We start from the raw sequence: 16,789 nt of genomic DNA on the forward strand, positions 1-16,789 counted from the left end.
ATAGCATGCCACACTCAGCTCTACCCTTCATTCCTCCAGCAAGCCAGGCAGTGCACCAAGCTGGGTCATTAGCCCACCCCCCCAGACAGGAGCTGTGGCTCCCCTAGTGCAACTCTCAGCCAGGGTAGAGCGAGTCCCCGGGCCTGTCTCAGGGCCCGGCCTGCATACCAGGCTCTGGCACCCAAGGCTTTTTCCAGGCAGATTCCCCATGCCAGACTGATGAACAACATATTAAAGGGGGCAATCACATTATTCCTGAATGCATTTTAATAAAAATCAAATAAAAGCAATTATGTGAATTTTCAGGAGGATCACCTCTCCTCCTTTCCCTGAGGTTGGAAGCAGAATGAATTCAGGAAATCACTAAAATCAGAAACCTGAGCTGGGTGCCACTGCCACACTGGCAGCTGCAGCACAAAGGCAGCAGGGAAACCCGGTCCCAGCAGCAGTGCGGGCGCCTTTCTTTAGCTCTTTGAGTGAAAATTCCACCTATGGGTGAAGAAGGGTAATTAAGGGCCAAAAAAGACACACTTTACATCCAGGCTGCCTTTGCCCCTCAAGTATGAACTTCCCAGCTCCAAAAGGCCTCAGAATCCCTGAGTGCGAGCTCTCCAATCTGGCAGCTTGGGGGCTTGTACAGGGCTGCAGCAGGACTCAGAGAGAGTCCCCAAACAAAAGCAGCTCTTCCTTCTGCACAGCTCTCAGCCCAGCTCAAGGCCAGAGTACTGGGCCTGGGTGCAGAGGCTGGGGTCCCAATGAGGGGCAACAAGCACCTACACCTTCCCCACCCACAGCATCTGCAAAGGGGGCACAAGCCTTGTGATTTGCAAGGTCCTTCCCACTGATGGGTTCCTCTAGACCCATGTGACCCTCAGATCTGTATGTTCTTTTGGGGCTGAGAATGCTGGGACCATAGGGGGCCAATGACACACTGAAGCTGGTAAGGCAGTGTCAGGACTGGAGCTTAGCTTTCCCGGGGTCACAGGCAGGCCCAAATGCTGTTCTGATTCTCAGATATGATTCACGTGGTCTGGACACAGTGCGGCCTGGCCTTGCAGTTTCAAGAATAAGCACAGAACACCTCAACAGCCATTTCTTGGGCATGGGCCTGGGCCACTGTCCCAAAACACGGTGAAGTGAGGGTGCTCATCCTTTTGGTACAGGTTCAGGACTGAGCTTCGACAAAGAGAAGCAGCCTGTCCATAACCCCATAGCTGAAAATGAGGAATCCTGAACTTGCCCAAGGCCATCAGAGCCCAGAGCCAGAGATTCTGATTGCCAAGTGAGAGTGCCACCCTCGTTACAGGAAAGAGGCCTTCACTCAGGGACTCCCAGGCTGCATTTGGGTGCTGGGGGAAGGACGGTGATCATCCCTTCCTCCGGGCCCCGTATTCACACTGGCTAACCCATGTCACCCTCCTAGCTGAACGGAGACCACAGGTACTCCAGCCAAAGGTACTTACCACCCCTCTGATCATTTCCCTCAGCCGCCGGGGTCTGGATTCTCAGAAGGAAGGCAGGCAGGAATGCTGGCACTCATAGGCCCCTTTTAGAGCAGCCTGAGTTAAAAGAGAAACCAGGACTGGAAGGCAGAGGGCACTGGCTGTGTGTGACCATAGACAACTCCCATCACCTCTCTGGGCATGCGTGTGTGTAAGTGCTAGGGGAAGAGGTGACCAGTGCCCAGTTCAGACACTGTCCCACACTGTCTTTTCTGACTCAGCTCAAAGCTACCCCTACTCCCTGCAGCTGCTACCAGCTGTGGCACCCTCCGACAGAACGAACGCTCAGGGTAATGCCGCCCCAAAGCGCAGTTGCCATCGTGGAAAAAGGAGGAAGGGAGAGGAGTCTGGGGGCCCCTCCCAATGCCAGGTTTCCTTGAAAACAGGGGTTTCTCGCAGGTCCTGCGTCATCTGGCACCCAAGACTAAGAGTCAGGCACTGGTGACAGTGCTGTTCATCTCTGGCCTCTGGACTCAAGGGGCCGCATTTGGGAAGTTGAGGCAATGGCACTTGGCTTTTAGGGCTAAGTCATGAAAGAGAGTGGGAAAGGACAGAAAGACCGTGTATGAGCCCTCTGTCATTCCTGTCCCCTCAGGTATGTGGGAGCCAGCTGCTCCTCACACTGCTGAGCCAACCCCTCAGGTCTTGCACACAGCAGACACTCCATAAATGTGGGCTGTGGGATGCTCAGAGGGAAAATTGGCTTCTCCAAGAAGGAAAGCTGAGAACAGGAAAAGGAAGTGCCCCTGCATGCTCTGCAGGGCCTGTGGGCCTGGGACCAGGTGTGTGCATGCACATGTGGAAGCACGTGTGGACGTGTGCACTCCTGTGACCACACCTACCTGCTGCCACACCCAGTGACCTGCACTTACGTCTTGCACACACACGGGAACACAGCAGGTGAGTAACCAGCAGCTCAAAGCCCTGGAGAGTCTCCTCCCAGCCTTCCCTCCAAATCCTCCATCCAGGCTTTGGAGCAAACTGACCAGGACCTCTGAGGCCCCAGGCCATAGAGTTCCACAGGGATGCCCATCTGCCATCACCTTCTCCCAGATTCTTCCTTGGTCATTCTGCAAGCATCTGCCTGGGTCTGACACCTGACTGTGCCTCAGATCTGGGGATCAAGTCTGCTCTTGCTAGCTACTAGAACATCTTCCCTGGGAAAGGGCTGCCAGAGGGATTCCCAAGGACTCTGTCAGAGGACAGGAGGGCACATCCAACTCATCTGGGAGTGGGCAGACAGGGCTCACAGGGAAGGCCTCCCCAAAAGTGAAACCTTCAAGCTGCCCCTAGAAGGAGCAGGGTTTCCTGAGCTGACACAATGGGAAGGGCATTCCAGGTGGAGGAACAGCTTATGCAAAGGCATGGTGGCATGCCTTGCTCAGGAGATGTCCAGCTGCCAGGCTACCTGCCCTGCTTCTGCTGCCTGGACCAGGAAATGGTGTTCCTTTCAGAGCACTCTCTGCAGTAAGAGGGCAAAATGGGGCGCTACACCTCAAATAAGCCCCGAGCAGCATGGCAACTGGTGCAGAAGGCAGACTGTAAAGGGAAGAACCAGCTGCAGGTTTGAGTTGCTCCTCAAACCCCACGCCTCCCTGTCCCCTTTAAAGAAAGCACCCCCCCCCGAGAATGCGGCTTATAACTCAGTGCCTCAAAAGTGCAGCAGTCCAGAGATCCCACATACATGCTAAAACCATTTGTTAAAATAGAGAGGGAGTAATAAACAAACTTAAGGCAGTGGTTCCCTCTAGAAAGCAAGAGGCCAGGAGGGGCAGAGCTTTACTGGTGTCCATGAAACTCTGGTTCTCATGTACAGTGGTTCTCAGCATTCATTTTAATGTGTTTCATGGCTTACAAATATTCTTTTATATGTGTGAAATATCATGTAATGAAAGTTTTAATTGTGTTTTTGCCTGTTTACAAGGCTGTTCCAAGGCTGGGTTGGCTGAGATATCTCTGTGTGATTACCTGACCTTAACATACTCTCGGGTGTCCCATCCCCTACTCTGGGACAGTGCAGGATGGGCGTGTCTGGACTCACGTCCCTGTTTCACTGGGTCTATAGAAGATTCCAGTTATTCCTTGAAGAATACTGGGTGTAGCTAGAAGGTGGGGGATGAATGCCCAGCCACCTTCCCTTATCGGCTTGGGCACGTCCCTTCCCCTTTCCGAGTCTCGGTGTCCCGTCTGTCCAGTGAGGAACTCTGGTCAGCCTGTGACCTGGGCTTTACTGTCACAGCACAGTTACATGGAGCAGTTTCCCTACCATAAAGTGCTGTGAGGTCAAAATGAGATGATGCACAGCTCCTGGGGGGTAGGGAATACTCCGTAAACACTGTTTGTTTGTCTGACTGTCTTAAGTCACTGGAACAAAGACGGACCCTCAGTGGAAACGGTGAGATTGGAGGTCAGAAGATCTGTGCTGCAGGCCTGGTCCCATTGCTCACTGGCCCGGAAGCCTCTAGAGTCCACTCCCCCCTCCTCCACATATCCCCCCAGCATGCCCCCCACCCCAAAACTCCCTCTGCTCCTGTGTAGAATGGGAGCCCCAGGAGCCCCTTAGAGAGGAGAGAAAATGAGAAAGTTCTGGCAAAGAGTGCATTGTATTGAAAGGGTCAGTAACCAGAGCTCTAATCCCCAAGACCCCTCCCCAGGGGAGAAACCCCAATCTGCCGCATGGGGGGATATGCCCAGGGGCCTCACCCAGGGCAGCCCTAATCTCAGGCCAAACTCAGTGTCTGCCCCTGCTCAGAGTTAGGGGCCTGGGCTGGATCAAAGGCGGAGGGAATTAGCATCACAGAGAGCCTGGGGGAGGGGAGGCCAAGATTAATTCACTCTCCTCTTCCTGCTGTTCCTCCTGCAGCCCCTGGAGGTGGGGGAAGGGTAGCCGGCCAGCCCCAAGCCCCTGCCACACCCCTGAGGCCTAGTTCCTACTGGAGGCAGAGCAGAGGCCACAATCTGGGTGAGACCTGCGGTAAAAAGTGGATGCACACGTTCTGGAACCACCAGCATAAATGGCCAAGAACGAAGATGTCTGGGCAGAGGGACATCCTCAGAGGCTGGAGCCAAGATGTGGAGCAATGGGATGCAATGTAAATTCACAGATCCCACCATGCTGGGGGACACCAGAGTGTGTGCGTGTGTGCGTGTGTGTGTAAGGAGATCTACCAGTGTGTGAGGGACAGGGACACTTGCATGTGTATCTCAGTGGGTTTGGCCAGGTGGGTGCCTGGGTGCAAGTGTATCTGTGAGGCCCAAAGACCAGGTGCTGTGTGTGTACTGGGGCAAGGTGGGTCCAGTCTGTGACCTATGATGGTGAGCCTTGTGTATGTCTGTGGGAGTCTAGGTGGCCAGGGTGTCGAGTGTGCAGACAAAAGGGCACATATGTGGGCAGAGTTGCTGGGAGTGTGCAGACATAAGGCACATGTGTGGGCAGAGTCACTGCCTGAGAACTCTGAAATCAGCAGAAAGAATAAGTGTGAGGGGGTTCAGAATCATAATGCTTCCCACAGGGCAACAGCTAGAAGGGGGCCAGACAACCATCTTGCAGGCCCTGCTTCCAGGCTGCACAGGTGGTCTCCATCTTTCAGGCTTCACCTTCCCTGCCATGGAACTGCTGTGGGACTATCTGTCTTAACCTCTCTCTGTGCCTCGGTTTCCTCATTTGGAGAGGGCAATCACAATGCAGTTGTGCGGATTAAATTAGCCAGTGTAAGGGAAGCATTGAAAATGGCACTTGGCGCACTGTGAATTCCCCCAAAGGATTCATTGGTAGGATTAGTGCTACTTGGAGGGGTCACGGGAGCTGACCTGAACTGGGCTGGCTGAAGGAACAAAATCAGCCCAGAGCCTGCCAGGAGCTGTCCTTGCAGAAGCCTTATAGGAAGATTGCTTTTAAGCCAGTAGAGCTGGGCAGCCTTTGGCGGTGCTGGGGAAAATGGGGCATGTGGTGTTGGAAGAATCACGAGGCACACCTGAGCCAACTTGGTAGGCTTGGCACCCACCGGCGGTGCACATGGAGCTCCTCCCACCCTGCTCCGCCCGGTTTCCCATCCCCCCTCTAGTACTTCCTGCCACAGGAGTGGCAGACATGGCCCCACCACCAGCCGTTTCATCCTTCAACTGGCTTGCATGGTCCACTCTTCATGCTCATTCTGCAGATGGGCAAACGGAGGCTCATAGAAATGGAAGGATGTGGACAAAGAGGCAGAGCTGGATTCAGGAACCTAGGACTTTGTAATCTCAGAGTAGTTTATAGAGAAGCAAAATGCCAATCTGGCTCCCAGGGCAGCCCAAATGGTTCTCAGCATTTCAGGGTCTGTACTACCTTTCAAGGCCCCTGAAACAGTTCCTTTTACGATTCCTGAATCACAGACTCGACAACTAACACTCCCTTCCCTACAGTCACCATCTCTGCCCTCCCCACCCACCAGAACACAGGAGAATATCTAGCCTGACACCTAAATGAACTGCTAATATACCTCCCACCTCTACACTTTGCTCCTGCTGTTCTCTCTGCCTTGTCCATCCATGACCAAATCCTCTTTGTTTGTCAAGGCCCACTGCAAATGCCACCTCTTACATCAAGTCTTCTTTGATTGCCTTGTTCATTAGTGGCAGCCCCTTATCCCCCAGGGACCTACAGACATTCCTCTCTTTAGCACTAACCACTTTACCTGTTGGGAGGCCCTAGAGGGCAGCCCAGAAACTTCTATGTACACCCTCAGCCCCACTGCACAGGTCAGGGCTAGGATATCCACAGGCTGGTGTGCACCATGGGCCCACATACATGCACACAGCTCTATAACCCCTTCCAAGCCTTTATACTGTGGCCACATACCAGAGTGTTAAACACCTAAGTCTCTGGAGATTTCTCTGGATACCCAGCTTTCCCACTCACTAGCTGTGTGACCTTGGGCTTGTTATCTAACCTTTCTGTGCTTCAGATTGCTCATCCATTAATGGGAATAATAATTGTTCCAATGCCACAAGGTTGTTGTGAGAATGAAATGAGGTGACATACGTAAATTCTTAGAACAATAAGCTGTACACAGTAATTGCTGTATGAGTGTTTGCCATTGTTGTTAACATTTATGTTGTTGTACCCGGGAGATCACAAAGAGGTTTTGGACACAATGTCTGTCCCCAAGAGGATGGGATTCCTCTCAGCAACAGGAAAGGGAGGTTACATCGCTAATCTCATTTAATGGTCAAACTACCTTGAAAGCTCCACTTTACAGATAAGGAAACTGAGGCTCCAGAAGGTGGTGTGAGCTCTCCTGGGACTCACAGCCCTAAGTGGCAGGGCTGGGATTCAGGGCCAGGTCGTGGGACTCCAAAGTCCACGCTCTTTCAGCAAGCCCGTGATGCCTCTCGGTCTGGCAGCGAGATAAACCATGTGCACAAATAGCTGTAATCCAAGGTAGAAAGTGATAAGTACCAAACAGAGCCGATAAGGGCTCTGGAAGGGCAGGCGCCTGCCTGCCTCAGAGGGGAAGGGGTGGAGGTCAGGGCAGGCTTTGAGAGTGGATGACATCTGAGCACAGTTGCCGAGGAAAGACTTCCCAGCTGGAGAGGCCAGTGTGAGCAAAGACGTGGGTCACTGTGTCCACAATGCCTCACACAGTGCCTGGTGGTCATAGAGGCCCAATAAGTATCTGTGGGAGGGAGTGAGGGATGGGGGAAAAACGGGGAGGAGACTATGCCCTGACGCCAGTTGGCCCAGGAACTTCCCATGTCATGAAGAGAGAGGGTTAATTCCTCCAATGACCTGAAGGGCTGCATGCGGCCAGGCCAACGGGTCCCTTTGTCTTATGATACTCCAGAGCAGCAGCTCAGGACTGCCTGGCCAGAGATCCTGACAAATAGATGTTTTGCTCAGTACCAGTAAGAACTATCCACAAGTGAAGTGGGCCCAGGCTTCTCAGTGGGGTGGGACAGTGGTGCACTGCAGCTGGCTAGGACTGGCTCACCAGAGCCCATTATTACATTTTCAGAAACTGTGTGACCTGGTTGATGTGAAGTCAGCCATGGTGAGAGTATGTACCATGACAACCGGCAAATGCTACAAATCAGGTTTTCTCCACTTTGGGAGAGCCAGATGTTAAACTCTTACCAGCACACCACTGAGCAGTGTCTGCTATGTGGGGAAGCAAGTTCCCCATTCCCAGAAGGATGCAAGCAGAGACAGTAATCTCCTGGGAAGAATGAGGCCAAGGGATTCTTGCCTAGTGAAGGGCTCAAGTTAGACGACCTCAAAAGCCCCTTTCTGGCTCTGAGAGCCTATGAAAAGTTCAGGCTTAAGAAAAATTAATCAGGGTAATTATTCATGCCAGGAAATCATTAACCTCTTGACTCAGAGGCTGGGAGTAGGGAAGAGACCTGAGAAAATGTGTGGGGAGCCACATGCTTGCAGATTTCACAGGTGGAAAACCTCCTACATCACACAGGGAGTTAGAGGCAACTCTGGGACTAGGATCTATATCCTCAGCCTCCCAACCAGGGCTCCTTCCAGAGCATAAGGCTGGACCAGGGCGGATGGGAAGTCTTCCTGCACAGTGTGTTTGGCATCTGTCTCATCCATCAGAATTTAAGCTCTGTGACTGCATGGATCATACCTGTCTTGTTCACTGTTGGATCCCCAGTGCCTAATTTTGTGCCTGGCATATTGCAGGTATTCAATAAATATTTGCTGAGTGAATCAATGCATCTGAGATCCTGTCTCCCAGAAGCATTTAGAAGGCTGGGAATGCCATCCTCGGAGACCATTACCATTTGGGTCCCCACGCCTGCTTAGTGACATCGAATCAAGAGACCAGGGTTCAAAAAACGCTGCCCCTTCTTGTATGACCTTGGCCAAACCACTGGGCCTCTAATCCCTCAGTTTATTCCGCTGTAAAGTGGGTTGTGCAATCTGTTTGCCTCTTGAGGCTGCTGCGGCACTCAGGTGAGATGTAGCGTGCTCTTTACAAACTCTAAAGTGTTGTACCCATAGAAGGGAAAGAAAAGCTTTCAAAGCTGACTCTGATGGCCAGGCCAAGCCCAAAGGTGCTCAGTGGACACTGGATGGCGGCCAAGCTGATGCTCTCTTAGGGCTGATGCTTGGGGTAATCTGGGCCAGAGCAGCTTGTGCTGGGGGAGGGGGTACAAAACAGAGCTCAAGGTTCTAAAGGGGCAGGGAGGGAGGATGAAATGAAGACAGCAAGGGAGAGTTTGGGGAACCCTCTTCCTCCTAAGACCAAATCTCTGGGAGATAAGGGAGTAGGCTACCCATCGACTTTAAAAACCATTACTTGTGTCTCTGCAGAGCTATTTTTTGCCATCCCCAACTCCAAACCCTCCCAACCCCCAAGTCATCACTGCTGCAAATTGCCTTAATGGGTGAACTTGGACTGGCACCTGCCGAGTCAGGTAGGATGGAAAATCCTGGTATGCTGTGAAATCACACCAGTTCTGAATGATTCCATGGGGGAAAGATTTCTGCCACTGTCCCAGACAAATATTCAGAGGCACCTCCCGGTAGGGTGGGAGAACAAGATGGCCCAGCTCACTCCAGGCTGTGAACAGATGAGGAAGGAAAGCAGGCAGGGGCAGTCCTCCTAACCCTCCCAAGTGGCATCTGATGTTTGCAAACAGGGTGAAGGCAGTGGGGAGCTCAGAGCTGGGGCCAGGGAGGCAGGTGGGAGAGGGTGCCCATGGAGAGACTGTAATGTTAGCCTGCCCCCTCAGTGGAAAGCAAAAGAGAAAGGCCCTGTGTCAGCAGCCAGGCCCCTGGGCGGCTGGGCTCTCAGCTCCATTCTGTTCAGAGAGATTCTAGTTGGCACCAGCTGCAGTCAGGAACAATGCCTGGATTTCTTTCTTTCTTTCTTCCTCTTTTTAAAAAAAATTTTAATAGAGGGGAGAGAAGGACCAGAGTCACTCATTGAACAGCTCACCATCATGGAAGCGTCTGGGATACTGTGTCCTTGAAAAAGAGCACAGACACAGGGGCCCCACAGCTGGCTGCATGGCGCAAGAAGGCATGTCACACTGGTAGCTTGGGGTCCCAGGCCCACTGCTGCCGCACTTGCCGTGTGACCTTAGATAGGCCCATGCCTCACTCTGCTCTGTTTCCCTCATGGTCCCCACCAAGGCTTGCCTTCCGGACCCCACTTAAGGCCAACTCTTCTTCTCCCAGCCTCTTAGAGTGGCATTTGTTGTGGGAAGTCCTTCCTGATAGCCGGTGAGCTCCTGGCGGGCTGAGTCTCATTCATCCTCGTGTTCCCCCTGCATCTCCTAGAGCACTTGATCACTTGTCAGTCACTCAGGCACACTGATGAGAGGGTGATAGGATACAGCAATGAGCTGTCCTACAGCCTGCAGTCTGGAGGAGAGGGAGAGCTGGGGACGGGGAGATGGGGGCACATCAAAATAACCTCCCTGACTAGTGAGGTGTCCACTGGGCAAATAAAACTCCCTGTGACTCTGCTTCTTCACTTGCAAACTGGAGAAGTTACTACTACTAATAATAATCAGCTCCTGTGAAGATTCAAGGAGTTCACCTATATGAGCTACTCATTGCAGGGCACATAGTAAGAGTTTAATAAGTAATTGTGACGATGATAATGATGCTGCTGGAGGGAGGGACAGGAGCATTCGGGGGTTGAGACCAGATAGACTACACATCCGCTGTAGTTATCAGGGTAGGCTTCTGAGCAGGTGGCCGTAGATGTAGCCTTGAACGCTGGAAGGGGCATGTCCCAGGAGGCAGGAAGAACATGAGGAGGTAAGAGCAGGTATATAACGCTGGCAGTTCTGGAAGCGACCCAGCATGCCTACACAACAGAGTCAGGGCAAGGCGATCTGAGCCCTAAGGCTGAAAGATTGCTCAAAGGTGAGGAGGGAAGATGCTGAGGCTCTGAGATCTGCTTCCACCCCCTCCAGTGCTAGGGAGGAGGACCCTTCTCTCAGGGTGCAGAGGGTGCGGGAGCTGTCAGGACAGAGGTAGGGGGCTTGACTTTCCTCTGGTTGTTTGTCCCAGACTCCACCAGCAGGGCCAGAAGTATTAGCTCCCAGGTCACTCATCTGGCAGCACTGGTGTGGGGAAGAGGGCCCTGGATTAGGAGACCTTGTTTCAGCTCCGACACTTCCTGTTCTAGCTCTGACACTTTGCAGGTGTGTGGCCATGGGAAAGCCACCACCTCCCTTTGAGGCTCAGCTTAGTCACCCATAAAAGGATCTTTGTGAAGCTCAGAGAGGTACCTCATGAAGCGAGGTGTTAAAGTCATTAGCTATTCATGGTCCTTGACAGTTGTAGCCCTGGACAGCTCCGTCTGTGTACCTGTTTTCCTGAACCTACCTGGCTGAAGGGGGCCCTCTGAAAGTACTCCCCAAAGCAGGGCACACTTCAAACCCTAAAGTGCACCATAGCTCAGTCCAAGGGTGGAAGGCTCAGACCCATTTAATCACAGGACAATGAGAGGCAAAAAAACCATTGGACATCCAGTGTGTCCCATGCTCTCTCACTTGGCAGATGAGGAAACAGGCACAGAGAGCTCCTGTGATGTGCCCAAGCCCCACAGCAAGTCTAACAGTGGTGGGCTGGGTGTGAAGATATTCCAACTTCCGAGGCAGGCTCTCAGTCAGCTCTCCTGGGCCTCCCATCAGACAAAGGGGGTTGCTCACTGAGCTGGGCCTGGAAACTTAGGGCAAGGCTACATGATAGAAACTAGAAGATGGCATGCCTGGTGGAAGGACCTGGGAGAGCCAAGGCCAGGAGGCAGGGAAGGTGTGGTCTCAGAATGGAGGGGGCAATCTGATTAGAAAATAGGGAGGAAGCCAACCAGGGGAGCCCAGTGGGCTGAAGAGGAGGCATACCTACTCTCTGCTGGACCTGCCACCAACTCCTAGAAGCAAAGGCCTTGGAGCTGGGCAGGGACCCAGTGCCTCCTGGATCCATCCAGGTGTGAAGACTAAATGTATTCCCTATTACCCCTACTACCATGAGAGGGGCCCCTGAACATTACCTGGCAGGTGAGCAAGAGTACTCCACCCCAAAGTACTCAGAAGGTCACCTTGCTTGCACTAAAGCCTGATGACATGAAGGCAAGTCCTCATTCTTAAACCTGAGGCCCAGCCTGGAGCCAATCCCAGCCCCACCCACCAAATAGCTGAGATCCTGAGTAGGTCATTTAACCTCTCTGAGCCTCTTTCCTCCAGGGGGAATTTTACCTTCTGGCTTGTGGAGAGGATGGAACAACAAGATATTTCCAAAGTGCTTGATGTACAGTAAGCACTCAATAAGTTAACTTTCCTCCCACCCCTTTATCCCCTATTACCCGTTTGGGGAGTGAGGGGTGGAGAATGGAGACAAGAAAGGTAGGAATTCACCCCCATATATGCCAGTCCCCTGAAACAGCCCACCAAGGGCCCCCTGGCCGAGGAGGCCATATTCACTGCACCCTACCCAGGTCCTCTTCTTTGCCCCAGGACCTAAAGCCTCCCACCACTGCCTTCCTCCTGAACCCCTGGACTTCTTGGCTCCTGGCTCTATGCTCCCCTGGTAAAGGTGTAAGCAACGGCCTTCTTTCCCACAGATGGTTCCCAGAGAACAAGGAAATTAATAGCATTTATGTCTGCTCTGAAGGTAGGTATGGGCCAGATTTGACACTGGTGCCCACAGGCCAGTCTCATGTTGCTCACACCCTCCTAATGAGTACTGAAGCTGCCCCTGGAGTCAGGTGATTTATTGCCCTGCACTGGCTGAGTGGGATCCACCTTCCCCCTCTCAGGGGCTGGGAAGTAAAAGCATTTTCCTTTCTGTTTCATCCCTGGCCTCTAGGCCTGCAAAGACCAAGGCCAAGAGGATGGGGGTTCAGGACACACCATCTCCAAAGAGGCCTGACCATTGTCAGGAGATCCTGCCCTTGGTTTACAGAAACCAAGAGAGGGCTAGTTTTGCTCAGGACTACACAGAGAGTCTGCAGATGAAGACTGCAGAGCTGGGGCTGAGAGGCCAGCAGGAAACTTTGTTAATGAGAACCTGAGTTTGAATCCTGATTGACGTTGGGCAAGTTCACTCACAGTAATGCTCCTAATTCAAGGCAATGTGAGAATTCAATAAGCTAATGCTAAGAGGTCCTCACCACAGTCCCCAGCACACAGTAGGTACCAAGTAAGTTCATAGCTTCTTCCAAGCCCCACAAAGATCCAACCTACCTTGTTAATTCCCTGAAAGATAAATAGAGATAGCAAGCACCTAAGTCCCAAGGACTGAAGCCTCGGGTCTCAAGAGGTTTGGGCAAACCCAGGGCCCAGGTGAGGTTTCTCAGATTTGCTGCCTCAAGTGCTCCACTTGCCCAGCTGAGTACAGCTGAAATTACCCTTGGCTCCGTGCTACAGAGAGTTGGGCATGCTTTGCGGGCAGGGCTCGGCTCCTCTGCCCTCTGCAGTAGCTTCCTAGTTTTCAGATGTAAAGGCAAAAAGGTGGGGGCTGCAAGGTGGGGGGCAGGTCTTCTGGACAGGGGCTTTTGAGGATGAGTGGTCAGCCCCAAGGTCACCTGCAACCCCCACTTCCTGGAGATAGTGAGCCCTTATCACTCACTGAGGGACTGGTACATAAATGTTGAGAGGACTGAGCATCCTGACTCAGGTGGTCATCAAGGCAATAGGAACTGGTCTGGTTCTTGGGTGATGATGGATTCTTGCCCTCCAGGTTCTTAAACACCCAGAAACTTTGTCCTAAGGTTTTGGATTGGGGATGGGGGTGGATTTTGAATTTCTGGCTGCTGCAATGTTATGAACTGCTGGAGTGTGTGTGGAGATGCTGTGGGCAGCTGTAGCTCCAGCCACCATGCAACAAGCTGAATCTCCACTTTCCAACTCTGTGTCTTGCCTACAGGGTTTCTCAGGCTACACCTATGTCCCTACTGATGAACCTGGACCACCCAGAGGCTGAGGGGGAGGGGCTCCCTCACACAGGAATGTGCTGGGACTATGCCTCCCTGGTGTCCCTAGAGGCTTTCATACCATCCACCCTCCCCAGAGGTGCTCAGTGGCCACCTGTGCGGGAGCAGCGGCACGGTAACAGTCCATGTGACAGGTTGAAAGACTGAGGCCTGGAAAGAGTGCCTTCTCTTCCACCTAGTGGAATAGGGAGGCAGAATCTCCCCTGGGAAAACCAAGCGGGCTCCCAGCATCCCTCCCAAGCCCCTGAGGACCTAGCTGCAATCCTCTGAGCCCTCAGGAATCCAGGCTGAATTCTCTGGCTGTCAGACTAGCATAGTCTTGAGAATGAATTCAGGGCTGGCAAATTCACTCCGCCTCCTCTCCCTCGGTGGTGGAAGGAGTGATCTCCCTGGTCCTGAAGGAGTTCAAGCTGAGGTCAAAGAAGCCCTCTGAAGGATTTTCTAAAATGGGGGTAAAGGGGAGGTCCTCCGGCCTGCTCCCGGCGTTGGCCGAGGGTCCACGCTGAATACTGCCCAGAAGGCCAGGGCGATCCGCGAGTCTGCATGGCACGTCCGCGCTCCCAAGCGGGCCTCGTCAATCAGGCAGCGGCTGGGGCCCGGCCAGGGCGTCTTCCGCTAGTCTCAGGCCCCGGGGGAGACCCCCGCCCCTGCTGCCTCCCAATGTCCGCCCCTAGCGGTGTCATTGTTCTTTGACGTCACACCGCGGCCCCGCCCCTCGACCCCAGTCCTCCCTCCCTCCCTACCTCCGACTCCTGGCGCCCGAGACCCTAGCAGCCACCAAAGCCCGGGCGGAGTAGGGCTCCCCCCGCGGCCCCGCTAGGGCTGCGCCCCCTTGCGCTCTCCCCAACTTGCCTTTGTTATTCCAGCTCCCTTCCTCGCCTCGCCTCCGACACTGCGGCGGGCTGAAAAACACGGAGCGCGGAGCCACCGCCACACCTGGAATCCGAAGCGAGAGCGGGGCCGAAACCTCCCCCGCTTGGGAGGGGAGGGAAGCGCGTGCGTGCGCGCGTGTGTCCAACCCGTGCTGTGCGAGCGCTGATTATAATTTGGGACTGAGGGTGCACCAAATCATGAATGGGGGGTGGCTTGAGGAAGGAGAGTGGAAGGGACAGTAGCGGGGAGGACATGTGTTTGTATGTGTACGTGAACGTGAGGACTTAAAAGCACGGGAATGTTTCGCGGTTTGGTTTTTGAGGATCACACGGGGGTGCATAGCGATGTATATATGTGTGCGCACAAGATTGCTTGTCTGTGTGAGCGTGCTTGCTATAGCCGTGTACACGGGCATATTTTTTGAGAGTGAGTGTACGTGTGTGGGTGTGTGTTTGTGCGTGTGGAAGCATGTTTGTAATACTGAGTGTGGGCGCGAAGTAGGTGCCGTTTGTGTAGGAGTTTCCGTGTGAGTGGCAGTAGATGTGAACCAAGGTGGGCGCGCACTTAGGTGCATCGGGGGTGGTCTGCCAGGAGAACCTGCGAGTGGGCGCACCTAACTGCGCCTTTTGAGTGGCATTGCCCTCCTAGGCTCCTGGGCCAGTGCCCAGCCCAGGACCAGGGACTGGGCCCGGGTCCCGCTACCTCCGCTCCGCCCGCGCGCACTGGGCCCGGGACGCTCCCTGCTGCGCCTCGGGGAATCCACGGGTCGCTGGACCGCACTGGGTGCCGGGGACAGACTGTGCGCACCGCTCCTTGCAAGCCGTCTGAGGGACAGTGCTCCAGCCTTCCTAACATAGCCCTTGGTGGTGGGGGCAAGTGTCCTCTGCTCGCCCCATCGGCAGCCCCTGGGCTTTGGGAGGAACCCCAAAGCCGCCTCCAGAGGGAAGCTCTGGCGGTGTTGCTAGCAACTCGCTCACCCCCAATTCGAGTACCTGAGCGGGTTCGCAGCCCCGAGTGCACTCCAGCCGGGGGAGAGCCAGCGAAAGGGGGGACTCTGGTGAGCCAGGCAATTTTAGACCCTCCCCACTGTGGTCCCTTCCTAAGCTCAGCATTTTTCTCCTAAACTTGCTGGGGTCGGGGCGGTCAGGGAGCAGTGGGAAAGGGGGAGGAAAAAGGGAGGTGAATGGCAGAATGGGGGAGGTTGCCGCGCAAAGCCCATCAGAGCCATAGAGGGAAAAAACGAGAAGGCCGAGACAGAGGAGAGGGGAAGAAAGAGGACAAAATAAGGGAAAGGAAAAGCGAGGGAGAAAGGCGAAAAGGAAAGCGATAGGAAGCGGAGAGAGGGCAGAGAGCGAGAGCAGAGCCTCCGGAGCCGAGCGCTGGCTGCGGCGGCGCGGCGCTGCACTCCGCTCCATCCAAAATTCCGCTCCGGCTTTTGCGGGCGGCCGGCGGCGCGGGGCCCTTTGGAAATAGAATAGCCAATGTAATCTGACACTTCAACTTGCTCGGCTCCGGGCGAGTTGATTCACTTACTCACCCCCTAACGCCGAGTTCCTTTTCACTGTCTGTGGACATAAAAAAAGCGAGCGGCGGCAGGCGGCCGGGCGGCGGGCGGGCGAACAGCGATCGGGAGACAGAGCAAGCGAGCAGCGCCGGCGCAGCGCGGTGACCCCAGCCCCGGTCCGCGCGGAGCAGGAGCTAAACGGAGCCAATCTCGGCGCCCTCACAGCGCTCCTCCCGGTTGGAGCCGGCCCTGCCCGGCAGCGGCTGCGGCGGCTGCGGCTGTGCGTCCTCCAGCGGCGGCAGCGGCGCTCGCAGCGCCCGGTAAGTTTGGAGCCAGACCCGGGCGCTCTCCGGCCCCGGGCCTTCCTCCCGCCCCCTGTGGACTCTTGGGGTGCGGACGCGGGACGCTGGGTGCTGGGGCTTTTTTCCTTAAGGGTCCGTCGGGGCCAGGCGAGCCGGGCAAGTGGCTGGCGGCCGGGCTCCAATGCGCTCCCGTTGGCGGCCGGCGGCCGAGGCCCAGGCGACCGGCGAAAGCCGGGCTGTGCCGAGCCAGCTTGGGCGGCGCGCGGCGCCCGGGGCTTGTCGGCTGTGCGGGGTATGAGTGCGGTTGTGCGCGCGCGGACCTGGTACCCGCCTCCTGCCGGTGCGCCTCCGGCCCTCGTTCTGTACAACCAGGGGCCGGGCAGGACCGCGATTCTCGGAGGGCGGGAGGGAAGGACCTGGGTAGCACCACCTCGGTCTCTCTCGCCTCCTTTGAGGAGACGCGAAGTTGTGCGCCAGTGTATACGAGAACCGCCAGGGACCGCATCGGATTTCGGGGTGGCAAGGGTTGGTGGTGGTAAGTTGTAGTATCTGAATTTCTAGGGAAAATACACTTTTGTAAATGGGAGGTGGGGGCGCGGTTAAGTTGTTTGTATGTGAATTGCCCGGGAGACGCGGTGCACTGTACGGCCGGGAACGCCAAAG

At 54.7% G+C, this 16,789-nt stretch overlaps 2 protein-coding genes across 7 annotated transcripts in view; one reads left to right on the plus strand and one right to left on the minus strand.

The window, feature by feature from the left end:
• Positions 1-16,789, minus strand: part of LOC118933794 (uncharacterized) — a 67,318-nt gene that overhangs the window by 49,697 nt on the left and 832 nt on the right. The window contains exons 2-3 of the mRNA XM_036928593.2: positions 15,858-16,683; positions 14,300-14,349 (exon numbers count right to left, since the gene is read on the minus strand). Of these exons, the coding sequence (XP_036784488.2) occupies positions 14,300-14,349; positions 15,858-16,683 (876 nt within the window). The remainder of the gene's footprint in view (positions 1-14,299; positions 14,350-15,857; positions 16,684-16,789) is intronic.
• ZMIZ1 (zinc finger MIZ-type containing 1) overlaps positions 15,992-16,789 on the plus strand; it is a 224,350-nt gene continuing 223,552 nt past the window's right edge. For 4 of the 6 annotated variants that reach the window (XM_036928780.2, XM_036928785.2, XM_036928784.2 and 1 more), the window contains exon 1: positions 15,992-16,144. The gene's annotated coding sequence lies outside the window, so the exon portion shown is untranslated. Of the gene's footprint in view, positions 16,145-16,530; positions 16,662-16,789 lie in introns of those variants that run through there. The other 2 variants (XM_036928783.2, XM_036928781.2) reach the window with 2 other exon arrangements.

The sequence above is a fragment of the Manis pentadactyla genome, chromosome 8 (genome assembly GCF_030020395.1).
Source record: "Manis pentadactyla isolate mManPen7 chromosome 8, mManPen7.hap1, whole genome shotgun sequence".
Taxonomy (NCBI): Eukaryota; Metazoa; Chordata; class Mammalia; order Pholidota; family Manidae; genus Manis; species Manis pentadactyla.